At 41.4% G+C, this 16,651-nt stretch overlaps 1 protein-coding gene across 1 annotated transcript in view; it reads left to right on the top strand.

Moving 5' to 3' along the window:
* Nucleotides 1-16,651, top strand: part of LOC104289447 (maltase-glucoamylase, intestinal-like) — a 47,740-nt gene that overhangs the window by 30,310 nt on the left and 779 nt on the right. The window contains 20 exon segments of the mRNA XM_009888384.1: nucleotides 1,308-1,387; nucleotides 1,453-1,549; nucleotides 1,664-1,776; nucleotides 1,938-2,063; nucleotides 2,743-2,871; nucleotides 2,995-3,102; nucleotides 3,350-3,412; nucleotides 3,744-3,878; nucleotides 4,815-4,899; nucleotides 5,899-6,037; nucleotides 7,638-7,771; nucleotides 8,195-8,229; nucleotides 8,334-8,450; nucleotides 10,056-10,204; nucleotides 11,506-11,590; nucleotides 11,719-11,774; nucleotides 12,425-12,550; nucleotides 13,038-13,126; nucleotides 13,816-13,865; nucleotides 15,762-15,932. Of these exon segments, the coding sequence (XP_009886686.1) occupies nucleotides 1,308-1,387; nucleotides 1,453-1,549; nucleotides 1,664-1,776; nucleotides 1,938-2,063; nucleotides 2,743-2,871; nucleotides 2,995-3,102; nucleotides 3,350-3,412; nucleotides 3,744-3,878; nucleotides 4,815-4,899; nucleotides 5,899-6,037; nucleotides 7,638-7,771; nucleotides 8,195-8,229; nucleotides 8,334-8,450; nucleotides 10,056-10,204; nucleotides 11,506-11,590; nucleotides 11,719-11,774; nucleotides 12,425-12,550; nucleotides 13,038-13,126; nucleotides 13,816-13,865; nucleotides 15,762-15,932 (2,087 nt within the window).

The raw sequence follows: 16,651 nt of genomic DNA, 5'->3' as shown, positions 1-16,651 counted from the left end.
AGGCGGGGGGAAGGGGGGAAAAAAAAAATCCCCATTTTGCTTTTTTCCCCCCTGGAATTTCTGTTTTTTTTTGCTTTGTGTCAACCCGTGTTGATTGACCATGGAGATACCCAATCCTGCACATGGGCTGGGGCAACCCCTGGCACACATAAAGGTTGGGTGGAGAATGGCTGGAGAGCAGCCTTGAGGAGAAGGACTCGGAGGTGTTGGTGGGTGAGAAGCTCACCACGAGTCGGCAATGGGCGCTGGTGGCCCAGAAAGTCACTGTCATCCCAGGCTGCACCCCCAGCAGCGTGGCCAGCAGGGCGAGGGGGGGATTGTGCCCCTCTGCTGCGCTCTGCTCTGGGGAGACCCCCCTGCAGTGCTGCCTCCAGCTCGGGGGGTCCCAACAGCAGAAGGACACGGAGCTGTTGGAGTGGGGCCAGAGGACACCACCGAGGGCTGGAGCCCCTCTGCTGGGAGGACAGGCTGGGAGAGTTGTGGGGGTTGAGCCTGGAGAAGAGAAGGCTCCACACGGACCTCAGAGTCCCTTCCAGTGCCTAAAGGGGCTCCAGGAGAGCTGGGGAGGAACTCTGGATCAGGGAGGGGAGCCATGGGACGAGGGGTGATGGCTTCAAACTGGAAGACATGAGATTGAGATGAGACCTGAGGAAGAAATCGTTGACCGTGAGGGTGGTGGGACACTGGTGGTGGGCCCAGAGGAGCTGTGGCTGCCCCATGCCTAGAGGTGTTCAAGGCCAGGTTGGACGGGGCTTGGAGTAACCTCCGCTAGTGGAAGGTGTCCCTTCCCAGAGCAGGGAGGTGGGACTAGATGGCCCTGGATGACTAGAACTGTCCCTTCCAATCCAAACTATTCTACGATTCTATGATCTTTTCTCCTGGGTCAGACCTAGGCAATGTCCCACAACTTTGGGATTCAATAAGGACTTACAGAGTCAAATGAAAAGGTTTTTACCTTCGAGCACGCCCAGGTATTGGTTTTCACGGAACAGAAATAACGGCAATTCGCAAGGGATTGGTCACGGAACAGCGGTGCCTTATTATAGCTACAAGTTGTAAACTTGAAACATTTCAAGTAAATGAAAAAGGAGAGAAAGTCACCGGCTTGTCCTGATGATAAAGGCTTCCTGGAAATACTTGAAAAGAAGAGAAAGCGTTCTCCTAGGGAAGCGATGTCATATTCGCAGCTTTTAAATCTAGAACTACGTTTTCGTCCCTCCCTGCCTTACGCAATCGGGAACCGATTGACCCATTTGAAGCTGAAAATCGTCGCTCCTGCTCAACATTTACCGTTGGACGTCCAATAGGCAACATTCTTCGTTGCGTGCTGGGCAGTTGTGTCTCTGATCATTTATTAACCTTCTCGTTTTTAATGGATAACTTATTGGTAGACGCAAATAACCGAGCGCTTGCGATGTCTTTCCAATAGAAAATACTTAATTTCTTTCGCAGTACAAGTTGAATTCCTATGGTTTCCAGCCGTTCTACATGGGTCTTGAAGAGGATGGCAACGCCCACGGAGTTCTCTTGCTTAACAGCAACGCAATGGGTAAAAAAAAAAAAAATAATAAAAAAAAATAAAAATTCACTGTATTTTCTCAAAGTGTTTTACTTCAATGGTCAGTTTTTGCCTTACCCTTCTTGCACTGCCTGTGTTTTTTAGATGTGACCTTCCAGCCCACACCTGCTCTGACCTATCGCACAATTGGGGGAATTCTGGACTTTTACATGGTTTTGGGCCCAACACCGGAGCTCGTCGTGCAGGAATACACCGCGGTACGATTCTCCTGTTGCAAATTCAAAGCGGTTGGGTTGGGTTGGGTTTTTTTGTTGCTGTTGTTTTGGTGTGCTTTGCTTTTTTTAATTTTTTTTTTTTAATTTGTTTCGCTTTGCTTCCTTTCATTCTGTTTTTTCATTATTTGCATTTTCATTTTTAGCTGGTCGGGCGACCGGTCATGCCACCTTACTGGGCACTGGGATTCCAGTTATGCCGCTATGGATATGAAAACGACACCGAAATTGCCAATTTGGTGGACGACATGAAAGCAGCCATGATACCCCACGTACGTTGAGAGTCATTAAAGCTTGTGACGGCGCTTGAATTTTTGGCTTCGGGGGTATTGTCTGATTTAAAACAGTATAAAGAAATGCTGTGATTAATGCCATCGTTCAACTTTTCCGTGCGCTTCACAAGGAAAGAAAAGAAAGCAACTTCGTGATTCGTTGGCTGAGAAAAGTGCTGAGAAAGCTACTTTTTGGCGTGGCTTGTTTTCGGAAAAAGTTGCAAAAGCTTTAGACTTAACAAAATTATACCTCAATTAGGCATGGCTTTCATTTTAGAGGTCATTAACGTCAAATTGTTTCTGTATGGAGCAACCGATTCCCTTGTTGCAGGGCGGCGTGCAGTAACATGTACACAGACAATGTATATATCGACATATATTTATGCATATGGAATAATCCAGGACCACTTTTTTTTTTTCCCCTTGAATTTCTCCTTTCAGAATAAATACGACGGTGAAAGCTGAATAGGTTGTGGAAGCGTGTTCGTCTGATAACCTGAGCTTTTAAGCCGCAGCAGATTCCAATTTTAAATATTAAAAAAAAAAAAAAAAAAGCAGTAGTTTGCCCAATTTTGCAGACGGGTGACGAATTTGCTGATGGATGATGTCACTCAGGAAATGACTAGAAAAAAAAAAAAAAAGCACTTTATTTTTTTTTCTCTGTGTGTGTGAACTGTAGGATGTCCAGTATGCAGATATTGATTACATGGAACGGCAACTGGACTTCACCCTGAACCCACGCTTCGCTGGATTACCGGCTCTCATTGATAAAATACGAAGTGAAGGGATGAGGTTTATCCCAATCCTGGTGAGCGTCGAATTCCCGTTTTAAATTACAGCATCTCATTGCAGAATACAGAACGCATTTGACAACGCTTCTGCACTTGTCTTTTGAACAGACAAGCAAAATTGTGTTATCTTTAATTTTTAGGATCCAGCCATATCTGGTAATGAAACCGATTACCCCGCCTTCACGAGAGGTTTGGAGAAGGACGTCTTCATAAAATGGCCCAATACCAATGACATTATCTACGCAAAGGTACTGTTCTTAAAAAGCTGATTATTTTACCCCAAATAAGCATCATGCCAGGTTAGACGTCGGGGAGAAGACTTCAAACATGGCGTCCATTCCCAAACTTGGTTGACTCGTTGAGTGCTACAAATGGAAATGTCTTCAGTTTGCGTCGCCGTCGGAAAAAGCGAACAAGAAGCTTTGTTGCTGTTAATACTTAATTTTTTAAATCTGGTTTAATTCAATTCTTTTAACGTCTCCTTCCTCCTACTAGGTCTGGCCGGATTTTCCCAACGTAGAAGTTAATGACTCGCTGGATTGGGACACCCAGGTGGAGGTAAATGTCGATATTTTTGGGGTGACTGACACAAGTAGAGAAGAAGCAGCAAATCCGTTAAGAATTATAGCAGTGAACTGGCTGGAAAATGTCAATCTAAGAAGTCGGATGCAGAAAGTAACCTTTTTTTTTTTACCAGAACATCAAAAAACTCTAACATCAGTGTGAGCTGCAGTAACGGTAGAGCCTTTCTGCCAGAACATCTAAAAACTGTAGCAAAGCCGTGAATTATTTAAGAACAAATTCCAACGTTTTAGCAGTGGGATACTTTCAGTCCTGTGTCTATGCTTTATTCATTATTTTTTTGTTGTTGTTTTTACTACTTCTACAGCTCTACCGAGCGTATACAGCTTTTCCAGATTTCTTCCGCAATTCCACAACGGAATGGTGGACGAGAGAAATCACCGAAGTCTACAACAATCCACACAACGCATCGAGAAGCTTGAAGTTTGATGGTCTATGGATCGTAAGTGTCAAAAAATTATTCCACCTCAGGTTTTGCTGCATCTTTTCAACCTGAGGTTGGTTCTCAACACCTCAAAACCCAATGATGTCTCGATGCCGCCAAGGGAGGAGGGACACGGGCGTTTAACGCTAAATGTCATGAATGGTCGTCTGAAATTCAAAAATCCTTCTTGTCAACATTATTTCTTCTTTTTATTTTGCCTGTTGAAAAAATCTTACTTTCTCAGATCCTCGTTATAAACTTTTCACCCATCTAGCGGCTCTTTCGCAGTGGTGGTGTTCTTCTAAAACTTCCTAAAGTCCTTTTTTTTATTTTTTTTTTTCCCCCCCATGAGAGACTATTTTTTTTACCATTATTACTTGTGTGAGACAAAATGAGATGAACAACAGGTTTACTTTGCTTCTTAAATGAAGTGGACTCGCAATAGCTGTAGAATCTCTTAAATACTAATATATTCCTCTAGAACCCCCCAAAACATCTAGAAACAGGAGCCACCGTTACGAAGTTCAGAGATTTTAGTAATTTGCGGATCTGTAGCTCTGTTTTCTTTATTGGTTTCAATTTTACACAAAGGAAAAAACTTCCCTTTGCAGGAAATATGAGCGATAAATAAGAAGTTCTTAAAAACGAAGCTTCTGCCTTTGGTTAATCTCTATGAATTCGATGCTTTACCCTCTGGGAAATGAGATATTCCCAACCTGTCTATGAAGGGAATTGCTTGCCAGAAAAATTTATCTGTCGAACCGTTGTTTTATACTGATTTAAAAAAAAAAAAGTAAACGCAATGGGCGGTTCTGAAAAATCTGAGGTTTTTCTTCCCGTTTGTTTTATTTACTGGGTGAGTGAGGGGGGGGAAAGCTAAAATAGCTGAGAGGAACCGGTTGCCCGAATTTAAGAGAAACTCCGTTCATCTGGCATTCTGCTTTGTGTTTTCAGGACATGAACGAACCTTCAAGCTTTGTTCATGGCTCCGTCAGCGGCTGTAGAAACCAAGAGCTGAACTTTCCGCCATACGTACCCCGTAAGTCTGATGGTCGCGGCAAACAATTTAAATATTTTGGGTCGCTCCGATTTGTATAGAACTTCTTATACGCTACGTGTGGCATAACTGCCTGAAATTTGGTAGCCCTGAGAGAAAGTCACCCAATTCTTGGAGATGGTCGACGTTCTTAACGTCCGTCTTTGTTGGGGAGAACAATGACTACGTGGCACTTCTGAAAGTTAAGATAATTTTTCTTTTTTTTTTTTTTTTTTGCTGGATTTTGGTATCAATTTTCTATAGGGAATTTACTTCCGACACGGTCAAGAATATGGCTTTCAGGGTTTTGCATCGTTTTCCCAGAGGAAAAATGGAACTAATGACTAAAACTTGCAAAAATATCCTTGTGCCTCCTCTGATTTAATAATAATTATTTGTAAAATTATGAGGCCTAATTTGAGGAATGGTCTTGAAATACTCGCCCTTCGTATCAGGGGCTTTACTCGAGTACTGGTGTAGAGTGGTACTAATTGGCAGTAACTCACTAATGCTTTATCAGAACACTTCTGCTGCTTCCTGATGTGTTTAAATATCATTTCTCAGAGTACTCAGAAACAGGTTTTCCCCCCAAGTTTTCTGTGTATGTGGCTGGTATGGTAGTATTTATAAAGGTTTGCAATATTTTCTGAGTTACGACATATTCTTTTACTCTTTGATCCTCTCCAGTAAGAGCATCTATAATTGAGGGTACTGCTGCTCTTGCAGACCCAGATAGTTACACAGAATCCGGAATTTCGGAACTTCCTGAATTTATGAAGTCAAAATTCGGCGTTCCCTAAGTTTCTGAAAGCCAACCTCAGAAAACCTAAAATGCTGTTTTAATTAAAATGAAATAAATGAGCCCATAAACACTTAAAAGGAAGTGAACGCCAATCAAGATTACGCAAATTAATAAATATATATAAAAAAAAAGTAACTCATTAAAATTCTTACTGGACGCGAAGTGTTAAAATCCAAGTGTCTTCACTCCCTTCCCCATAGAGTTAGGGTCCAGATCAGAGGGACTGGCTTTCAAAACGCTGTGCATGGAAGGTCAACAATATCTCCCAGATGGTTCCCCCGTCAGACACTACGATGTCCACAACCTTTATGGATGGTCACAAACAAAACCTACGCTCGAGTAAGTTGCCTTTTTTTTTTTTTTTATTCTCCACTCTTTCTAAAACTCATCGCACATTAGTAGTCAATGTCTGTATTCTCATGACGAAATGCTTCAGGAGTTTATTCGCCAGAAATCATATTTTTTTTTCCCCTCATAATTTTTCTTTTCACCTGAATAGCTTCAGTTCTTCGACTCAGAAAAATCGGAATAATCCCACCCCGAAAACACCCTTCTGTCCCTTACAAGGCACAGCAGAGAACGGTTCCGAACACTTTGATTAATCAATCCAAAGCAATTACAGAACCCCAGACTGGTCAGGGTTGGAAGGGACCTCTGGAGATCATCTAGTCCAACCGCCCCAGCAGAGCAGGGGCACCTCCAGCAGTGGCACAGGACGGCGTCCAGGCGGGTTTGGGATGGCTCCAGAGGGGGAGACTCCCCCACCTCTCTGGGCAGCCTGTGCCACTGCTCTGCCACCCTCACGGGAGAGAAGGCCCTCCTCAGGTTGAGATGGAACTTCCTACGGTCACGTTTGTGCCCGTTCCCTCTTGTCCATCGCTGGGCACCGCTGAAAAAGTACTGGTCCCATCCCCCTGGCACCCTCCCTTTGAGTATTGATAAGCATTGATGAGATCCTTATTATAATAATAATAAGGTTGGAAGGGACCTTTGAGATCAGCAAGTCCAACCATCGACCCAATGCTGCCGAACCCACCGCTAACCCGCCCAGCTCACTTCAGGCTTACAATTTTTTCTTCTTCTTCAATTAAAAAAAAAAAAATACATCTCTATGTTGTTATTTATTTTCCAAATGCTGGAGGCTTTGATTTTCCCAGTTCCTCCACCTTGGCAGGCTTCTCTGCTACCAGTGAGGTGCTGAATATTTCCTCTCATCCCATCGCCCGTTCCTTGGGGGAAGAGACCGACCCCCCTCGCTACATCCTCCTTTCAGGGTGCTGTCGAGAGCGAGGAGGTCTCCCCTCAGCCTCCTCTTCTCCAGCCTGAACACCCCCAGGTCCCTCAGCCGCTCCTCATCAGACGTGTCCTCCAGACCCCTCACAGCTCCGTTGCCCTTCTCTGGACACGCTCCAACACCTCAATGTCCTTCTTGTCGTGAGGGGCCCAAACCTGAACACAACACTTGAGGTGGGGCCTCACCAGTGCTGAGTACAGGAGGACAATCACTGTCCCAGTCCTGCTGGCCACACTGTTCCTGATACAGGCCAGGATGCCGTTGGCCTTCTTGGCCACCTGGGCACACTGATGGCTCATCTTCAGCCGGCTGTCAGCCAACACCCCCAACTCCCTTTCCACCAGGCAGCTTTCCAACCACTCCTCCCCAAGCCTGTAGCGTCCATGGGGTTGGTGTGACCCATGTGCAGGACCCGGCACTCGGCCTTGTTGAACCTCACACCGTTGGCCTCGGCCCAATAAAATAATTCCAATAAAAAACACATCTCGATTGGGTTTGCAGCTGCTTGTGCTCACAAGGACAGCACAGCAGCGCTTTCCTGCAGAAATATGAACCACCAATTTTATTTTTGGAGTCGTGCGTAAGACCTTTTACAATTATCATAGTTCTCATCCCGTTGGTTTCTGCTCCCACATGTAATCCCAGCGCTTTGCGGAATCTCACAAAGGAGCGAGGAATCATCGTCACCCGTTCAACCTACCCCAGCAGTGGGAAATGGTCAGGACATTGGCTGGGGGACAACACCGCAGCCTGGAATCAGCTTGATAAATCCATCATCGGTACGCCGACGCAACCTATGACCAATTTATTCCACGGTTCTTCTTGGTTTCCTTCCTAATAATTACATTTTTTTTAGCTAAAATGGTCCACTCAGTTGAGCAATCAGAATTTACAGCCAATTTCTTCTTGACCTCTTTTCTTCTTATCACCTGTTAAGAAAGTCCTTATGGTTTCTACAGGAATTGGGTTTGATTGCGTGGGTTTGAGCACCACATTGTCCTCAAATTCATCCCCTGTCACCTTCACATCATCCTCTCCCTGGTGCCTGAAATCTGCTGCTTTGCTTCTTAAGAACCACATTTCCTGGGGGAATTCTGGAAATTCTTTACTTTTTCTCATTTTGAGTTGCCCGATCTACACAACCCTCATCGTAAAGCGCAGTTATTATTATTGAATTTTATTTTTTTTTTTTTTCCTTGCAGGTATGATGGAGTTCAGTCTCTTTGGAATATCTTATGTAAGCTCCCAATTTATTGCCTCCTATTTCACTTATCTTTACTAACAAAAATGTGTAGTATTGCCGTTGGATTTATATATTTTTATTTTTATTTTAATTTTCAGACAGGAGCAGATATCTGCGGCTTCTTCGGGGACTCGGAGTACGAGCTGTGTGCTCGATGGATGGAGCTGGGTGCCTTTTACCCGTATTCGAGGAATCACAACGGGAAAGGATCCATGGTGGGTATCTTCGACATTTGCTTCGACTGAGTTTTTTTATTTCCCACATTTTCCCCATTTCCTACTTTTTTTTTTTTTTTAAATTCCCCATATATGCCGTTTTTTGGTAAACACACCACATCTAGAAGAAGAAAATATTTCCTACTCACATGTTCCACTGCTACCAAACATACCAACTCTACAAGACACAAGACTAAAATAGTTCTTTTTTTTTTGTGCTTTTTATTTCAACATACCACACTTAGGAGCCTAAAATAATCACTTTTATGGCCGTACACATTTTAAAGGGGCAAAACTGACCTCAGTATTGTCATCCCCAATGGTTCATCGCTTTCCAGCAAATTAGAAAAGGGAACAGTGGAATGAGATTCCTGAGTATCTAAAATTCCTGCACTTCGCCCGCCTCCTGTCATAAAGTATTGTGGGTTTTTTTAAGAATAAATGAAAATAACTGTCTAAATGCGGGACTATAGTCTGCGGGCTATTATAATAGAAAGCTGTAAAATAAAATAACTGGGAAAACGGCAATTAGGGAACCAGCATTTGTATCCTCGTTAGAGCTTTAGGTCTCCGGAGCAGAGCTATTTGTCCTTTATTAAAGACCTGAAAAAATAAATGAAGGTACCCAAATTTAGAGGAGAACAAGGAATTCTCAAGGGTCCACCCAGATCTCCTCAGCTGTGCTTCGCTCGCTCGATTTTGAGGCGTTTGACGTTTACTGCCGCTAAATGATATGAATTTATGGGTGATGTATAAGACAAAACAAAAAAAGATGCGAAATGTGGTCTTTTCCCCCCCCATCTCTTCCAAACAAAATTATCCCATTCCAACAACGAGAGACTCTTTTTTTTTTTTTTTTTTTTTTTCCCTTGCTTAGAGGCAAGATCTAACTTTTCCGAACAAAATTCTCTCTTCCAAACAAAATTATCCCGTTCGAACAACGAGAGACTCTTTTTTCTGGTTTTTTTTTTTTTTTTTTTTTTTTTTCCCTTGCTTAGAGGCAAGATCTAACTTTTCCGAACAAAATTCTCTCTTCCAAACAAAATTATCCCGTTCGAACAACGAGAGACTCTTTTTTCTGGTTTTTTTTTTTTTTTTTTTTTTTTTTCCCTTGCTTAGAGGCAAGATCTAACTTTTCCGAACAAAATTCTCTCTTCCAAACAAAATTATCCCGTTCGAACAACGAGAGACTCTTTTTTCTGGTTTTTTTTTTTTTTTTTTTTTTTTTTCCCTTGCTTAGAGGCAAGATCTAACTTTTCCGAACAAAATTCTCTCTTCCAAACAAAATTATCCCGTTCGAACAACGAGAGACTCTTTTTTCTGGTTTTTTTTTTTTTTTTTTTTTTTTTTCCCTTGCTTAGAGGCAAGATCTAACTTTTCCGAACAAAATTCTCTCTTCCAAACAAAATTATCCCGTTCGAACAACGAGAGACTCTTTTTTCTGGTTTTTTTTTTTTTTTTTTTTTTTTTTCCCTTGCTTAGAGGCAAGATCTAACTTTTCCGAACAAAATTCTCTCTTCCAAACAAAATTATCCCGTTCGAACAACGAGAGACTCTTTTTTGTGGTTTTTTTTTTCTTTTTTTTTTTTTCTTCCCCTTGCTTAGAGGCAAGATCCCGTTGCTTGGAATTCAACATTCGAAGACATTTCCAGGCACGTGCTAAATATCAGATACACCCTCTTGCCCTACCTGTACACGCTGATGTACGAAGCCAACGCTCACGGCAGCACCGTCGTCCGCCCTCTGCTCCACGAGTAAGTGTGATTCTTCCTTCTCCTTCAACGCGTTTCCACTGAAGTCCATCGGATTTCCATCATCCTCATTAAAAAAAAAAAAAAAAATGTTCTCCCCTCCGTTACCGCGAATTTTCTTTTAAAACTGGCAAAGGGTGGAGAAGACGCACGTTTGGAGTCATCTCGCTGCGGCAGCTCGAGGTCTCCGTTTCCCGCAATGCCCAGATTTTTTTTTTTCTTCTCTATAAATTTAATCAATATATAAGTTTTAAAGCTCGTTCTCATCATCCGGAGCGGCATTCAGCAAATAACGTTCTGCCCAGTACTGGGGTATACGCAGAATTCGAGAGCATCTGTTGCAAAAAGAGCTGGGCAAAAATTTTAAGCAGAGAAACAGAAAAAGAGGGAGAAAATAGGGGTTTTGACACGTTTTGAGACATTTGCAGGGCAAGGTAACTTATTTTGGCTAAACTCATATAGCAGTTTTTAAAGAAAAATGTTTTTATAACGGTATTTTTTTTTAAAAAAAGACATTTTTTTTGGAGCCTTTTTTTGTAGCTGGTCAGAAGGGGTCAAAGACTGGTTAATACCCGAACGTTAAAGATGAAGTATAATATTTAAAAATTTTTGTCTTCTGCTAAAAGAGAAGACTGGTTAATACCCGAACGTTAAAGATGAAGTATAATATTTAAAAAATTTTGTCTTCCGCTGAAAAAGAAGACTGTTTAATACCCAAACATTAAAGACGAAGTATAATATTTAAAAACCTTTGTCTTCCGCTAAAAAAAACGCTGAATTGTCAGCGTGGAATCCCGACCGAATTTTGACCAATCTGAGACTTGCTTCCGACAAAGTCGCCGTGGGGGAAAAAAAAAATAAAAATAGCACAAATCAGAAAGTAGTTGGGGCACTGCTACTTCATTTTGCTGTTGCTAATGCCAATTAAAATGGATTTATTTTTAAGTTTTGTGATCTAAATAGAGAAAATATGAGTTTTAGTACACATGTAGAAATAGACCAGCAAGCGTGAAGAAGCAGCAGAAATGAAAATTAAACAATTGGGTGGTATTTCCCTAAAGGTTTTCACGTGAGGATCTTCATACATTCTTGATAATTTAAATTTGGAATTCTGATACCTTCGTAAATGAAATACGTTAATTTTTAATAATTATTGTCTGTTATTAATAAATAGGTAATAAACTTGAGCTGCTATTGCTGGTCGAGGAAACGGTAGTTTTACTGAGAAAAAAGGCTTCAACGAGGAACAGTTTGGGGCAAATTTGACACAAAGAGGGTGTGACCGCTCTCTCGTTCCTTCGCAGGTTCGTGGAAGACAAAACGACGTGGGAAATATACAAACAATTTCTGTGGGGACCGGCGCTGCTCATCAGCCCTGTGCTGGAAAAGGTGAAGTATTAGAAAAGTTGGGGGAAAATATTCGAGATCGATGGAAATATTAGAATTGACTCGAGCTTCTTACTTCAAACTTTAATTTTTGGCTTTAATAGGCTTAAACCAAAAATGTTTAATTCCAGGGTGCTGTAACAGTGAATGCTTACCTACCCAACGCCCGCTGGTACGATTACCACACAGTAAGTAATTTTAAAAACTATATTATATTTCTTTTTTTCTTTAATATTAATCACGAGTGCGGCGTGCTGGGGTGGAGCGCGAATCCACCACCTCTGTTTTACCAACACGCGGCCAGTAGGAGTTTTTAGCAAGGTCAAAAATGACATCGTGGCTGATTTTTTTTTTTTTTTTTTATGTTGATCAGTTTGTTTTAATGTAATCTGGTTCAACGTGACCAGTTAAAAGGTGGAATAATATCTGTAATCGCGCTTTCATGTTTTCTTTTTTTTTTTTTTTTTTTTAACCCTTCAATGATACATATAATTTCTTTTTTTAAGAATGATGGACTGGAGGAGGACAGAAGTTTTAAACAGATTTTACGGCCTCAGGCTTTAAAAGTCCCTCCATTCGTCGGGTGTTGTGCGGTTGTTTTATACACGAAGAGTTTTGGATCTTGAAAATACATTAAAATATATTATATATATTATAATTATTAATACATTAGAATCTTGAAAATATATTAAAAAAAGATGTGCAGTGACAGCTTTCTCAATATTTGCCTATGTGTTTATAAACCTTCATCCCAAAGAGAAGTTTAAAATGGGTAATTCAACAAAAAGACTATCTTTTTTTCTTTTTTTTTTTTTTTTTTTTTTTAAATCATAAATATGGTAAGTACATTGGCTTTAGGGGCCAATTCAGAAATTTATCATCTCCTTTGGAACACATCAACCTCCATGTCCGAGGCGGTTACATCCTTGCTCAGCAAAACCCCGCTACTACGACATTTCACAGGTATGATAAAGACCTAAAGTATTAAAATTTAATTTCTTCTTTTTTTGGGGAGGGTTTTTTTTTCTTTTTTTTTTTAGGGGAGATGATAATTAGTGGCAAATAAATCGTGTATTAATTACATAGCGAGAGCATTTTGGGGAGCATTATATATTTTAATAAATAAATCCTTATTTTCAAACTGGGAAAACTCAAAATTTCTGTTTTAATGTACGTCACGCTTGGAAGCATCACCCCCTTTTGTACAGATGTTAGCAGTCCTGAGAAAATCGACATGTATGGTAGCGCCATAATTTTATGGCAGTTTTTCTTCTCTTTTTTGGGGTTTCCTCCCTGTGGCCTCCTTGAAATGTTAACGCCAGGGATTGGGGAAGACCGAGATAAATTGCGTCGCGCACAACGTTTATAACGTAAATCTCAAGGAGCACAAAATGTGATTGCCTGAGAAAAATGTGCTTTTTTTTTCTTTTTTTTTTTTTTTCCTCCGTAGCCGAAAAAATCCGTTGTCACTTACCGTCGCTTTGAGTGACAGTCAACTTGCAGAAGGTCGGCTTTACTGGGATGATGGGGTGAGCATTGGTAAGCACCAAGTTTCCTGTTTCCGCGACAAATTAAACTAATTCCGTGTCTACAAGGCGTAAATATTGCCTTTCTTCAGCCGAGTGGATTGCTAATTTTTTTCATTACTTTTTAATTAGCGATTTAGTTAATTTTTATTTTGGGATTATTGTACGATTGTGCAACATGGCACAGGAAGCGTGAGCACGAGCCAGGAGGGAGAAAAAAAAAAAAAAAAATTACAGTAAAATGATGAAACTGATGAAATGTAGAACAACAAAAATGATAAAATGTCCAATGAGTAAAATGGTGGTACAATAATAACATAAAGCTGTTATTTATGGAGTATATATTTCGCATATATTGAACTGTGACCTAAGACAACATATATAATACGGATTTTTCTTCTCAAACCAGTGGGGAAAATAACCATAGATAAAGGGAGAAGCTTTAACCCATTTCTTGTATATTAATAAATTCAAATGATCTTCGGATATGACATATCTAGAATTCTTTTACATGTACGGTGTACTAACCTCATAATAACTATAAGCACCAGTTTGGTTTTTTTTTAACATACCAGAACGTTGCAGGAAGTCTGCACAATGTATATCCCTCTACTATATACACAGAACAACTCTTCTATTTAATTAAAAAGATAAAGGCAAAGACCAAATGCATTTTACTTTTTTTTTTTTTCTTTTTAACAGATGCGTATGAGGACGGTGCGTACCTGCTGACGTCATTTACTGCTAACGGGGTATGTCGCGATAACGCGCTGGTTTTGCGTACCCAGGGTGATTAGTGTTGTGCGTCTAAATAAGGTGTTTTAATTTGGCATTTTAAGAAATGTTTCGATAGCCCAGCGTGCCACCAACCCTCGGCGGTGGCCTAGCTCTCACCCAAATCGTGAAAGGTTTTGCAGGTTACTGATTTACTCTAATTACTGATTTAAAAATAAACACAAAAAAAGCAATATATGCATATCCTAGATGGATAAAATAATTTTGTAATCCATTGGGGCAACTTAATTTACTTCCATGGGGTTATTCCACATAGGTGTGTTTAAATTAAGTAGCTGGCCAGCCCACCCTACAGACCTCCAAGAAAGACGTTGGTTCAGATTTTTTGGTCTGCACATCGGTTTTCATCAGTGAGGGTTTTACCTCAACAGGAAAAATCCCAGACACACCCATCCGCAAATTCTCCTCCTCTAAAGGAAGGAATTTAGGAGTGGTTTGTGTCCAGGCTCCAACGTAATGCGATTAATTAATACGATTAAACTGTGTTAAGAAGAAATAGAAGCCGGATTCAGAAGATGCCTATTTTGGCTTATTGCTGTATTCGTTCTATATCCGTGACGTTATAATTCCTTTATCATTCTGAAAATGGCACTTTATTTCAAAAAGGACACAAATTTACTTGGACAGACTAGAAAGAAATGGCTGTATACTAAATAAATACATCCAACCTGGAATAGAATCCCAGTAAGGTCCAAGAAAAGCGCTTTCAAATAAATGGCGTATAAACGTATGAGCGTCCAGTAGAGCTGTGGTCGCCAAATTTTTTTTGACTGCGCATCCCTAGCGGTAAAAATTTTTGAGCGCCACCACTGTTCCCCGCAGCATTCTTGGTGAGAAACTGGTTGGATGGGTGTACCCTTCTCCGGGTGAAAAACTGGCTGGATGACCGTGCCCAGAGAGTGGTGGTGAATGGAGTTCAATCCAGTTGGTGGCCGGTCACAGGTGGTGTTCCCCAGGGCTTTAATATCTTTATCAATGATCTAGGCAAAGGGGATGGAGTGCACCCTCAGTAAGATTGCAGACGACACCCAGTTGGGTGGGAGTGTCGATCTGCTGGAGGGTAGGAAGCCTCTACTGAGGGATCGGCACAGGTTGGACCGATGGGCCGAGGCCAACGGTGTGAGGTTCAACAAGGCCGAGTGCCGGGTCCTGCACATGGGTCACACCAACCCCATGGACGCTACAGGCTTGGGGAGGAGTGGTTGGAAAGCTGCCTGGTGGAAAGGGAGTTGGGGGTGTTGGCTGACAGCCGGCTGAAGATGAGCCATCAGTGTGCCCAGGTGGCCAAGAAGGCCAACGGCATCCTGGCCTGTATCAGGAACAGTGTGGCCAGCAGGACTGGGACAGTCATTGTCCTCCTGTACTCGGCGCTGGTGAGGCCCCACCTCGAGTGCTGTGTTCAGGTTTGGGCCCCTCACATGACACGAAGGACATTGAGGTGTTGGAGCGTGTCCAGAGAAGGGCAATGGAGCTGTGAGGGGTCTGGAGGACACGTCTGATGAGGAGCGGCTGAGGGACCTGGGGGTGTTCAGGCTGGAGAAGAGGAGGCTGAGGGGAGACCTCCTCGCTCTCGACAGCACCCTGAAAGGAGGATGTAGCGAGGGGGGTCGGTCTCTTCCCCCAAGGAACGGGCGATGGGACGAGAGGAAATATTCAGCACCTCACTGGTAGCGGAGAACCCTGCCAAGGTGGAGGAACTGGGAAAATCAAAGCCTCCAGCATTTGGAAAATAAATAACAACATAGAGATGTATTTTTTTTTTTTTAATTGAAGAAGAAGAAAAAATTGTAAGCCTGAAGTGAGCTGGAAAAAAAATGGGTAAAACACTCGTTTTCTTTTTCTACTTCCTTTAGACTGTTTTAGACATAAAGGTTTTGCACGACGGTTACACCGATCCAAACCGCTTGAAGTTTACCGACATTAAAATCTTGGGGGTGACCTCAAGTGTTCAGAAGGTGACAGTATCGCAGAACGGAGAAGCAATCCCATCTCCTCACGCTGTGTCCTACGACAGCCAAAACCAGGTAAATCCGTGCAATTATCACTGTGTGCTCTTCAAGCGCACATTAAATTACCAAATAATTAAAAAATTATCCAAGATGTGCTTTTCAACACTGGGGGAGTCACCTCTTGGCTGGGATAGAATTTCGAAACCCTATTTCTTTAACGGAGTAAACCCAGTGGCATCTGAGAAGTCAGAACTCACAGTACTTTCACAACAATTATTTTTTTTCCTGCAGAATTAACGAGTTTTTTGGTTTGTTTTTTTTTTTCCCCGAGCCGCGGTCGGTCGCGCCCTTCAGCGAGACCCACACGATAAAATTCAGTTGACGTTTAATTGAATTTATCGCCCTTTCTACGGAACTCAGTGTTCTGTCGAGTCTCGCGTCTTTCTACCCGTCAGCGGAAAGCCAAAAGATAATGTGGCCATATATTTAAATACAGGATGATCGTATAAAAGGAATACGTATAATAGAAATATATCGTGTAAAATCTATAGTAGCAGAGCGTAGGGTAACGTAAGGTAATATAATATAATTAATGTAATGTAATACAATACAATATAATATAATACAATATGATACAATATGTTATAATATGATATAATACAATGTGTTATAATACAATACAATATGTTATAATATGATATAGTACAATGCGTTGTAATATAATACAATACGATATGATATAATACAATGCGTTATAATATAATACAATACGATATGATATAATATGATATAAT

This window comes from Charadrius vociferus, unplaced genomic scaffold (assembly GCF_000708025.1).
Source record: "Charadrius vociferus isolate BGI_N301 unplaced genomic scaffold, ASM70802v2 scaffold817, whole genome shotgun sequence".
Taxonomy (NCBI): Eukaryota; Metazoa; Chordata; class Aves; order Charadriiformes; family Charadriidae; genus Charadrius; species Charadrius vociferus.
Note: the sequence above shows the minus strand (reverse complement) of the source record. Positions and strands in the feature narration are given on the sequence as shown.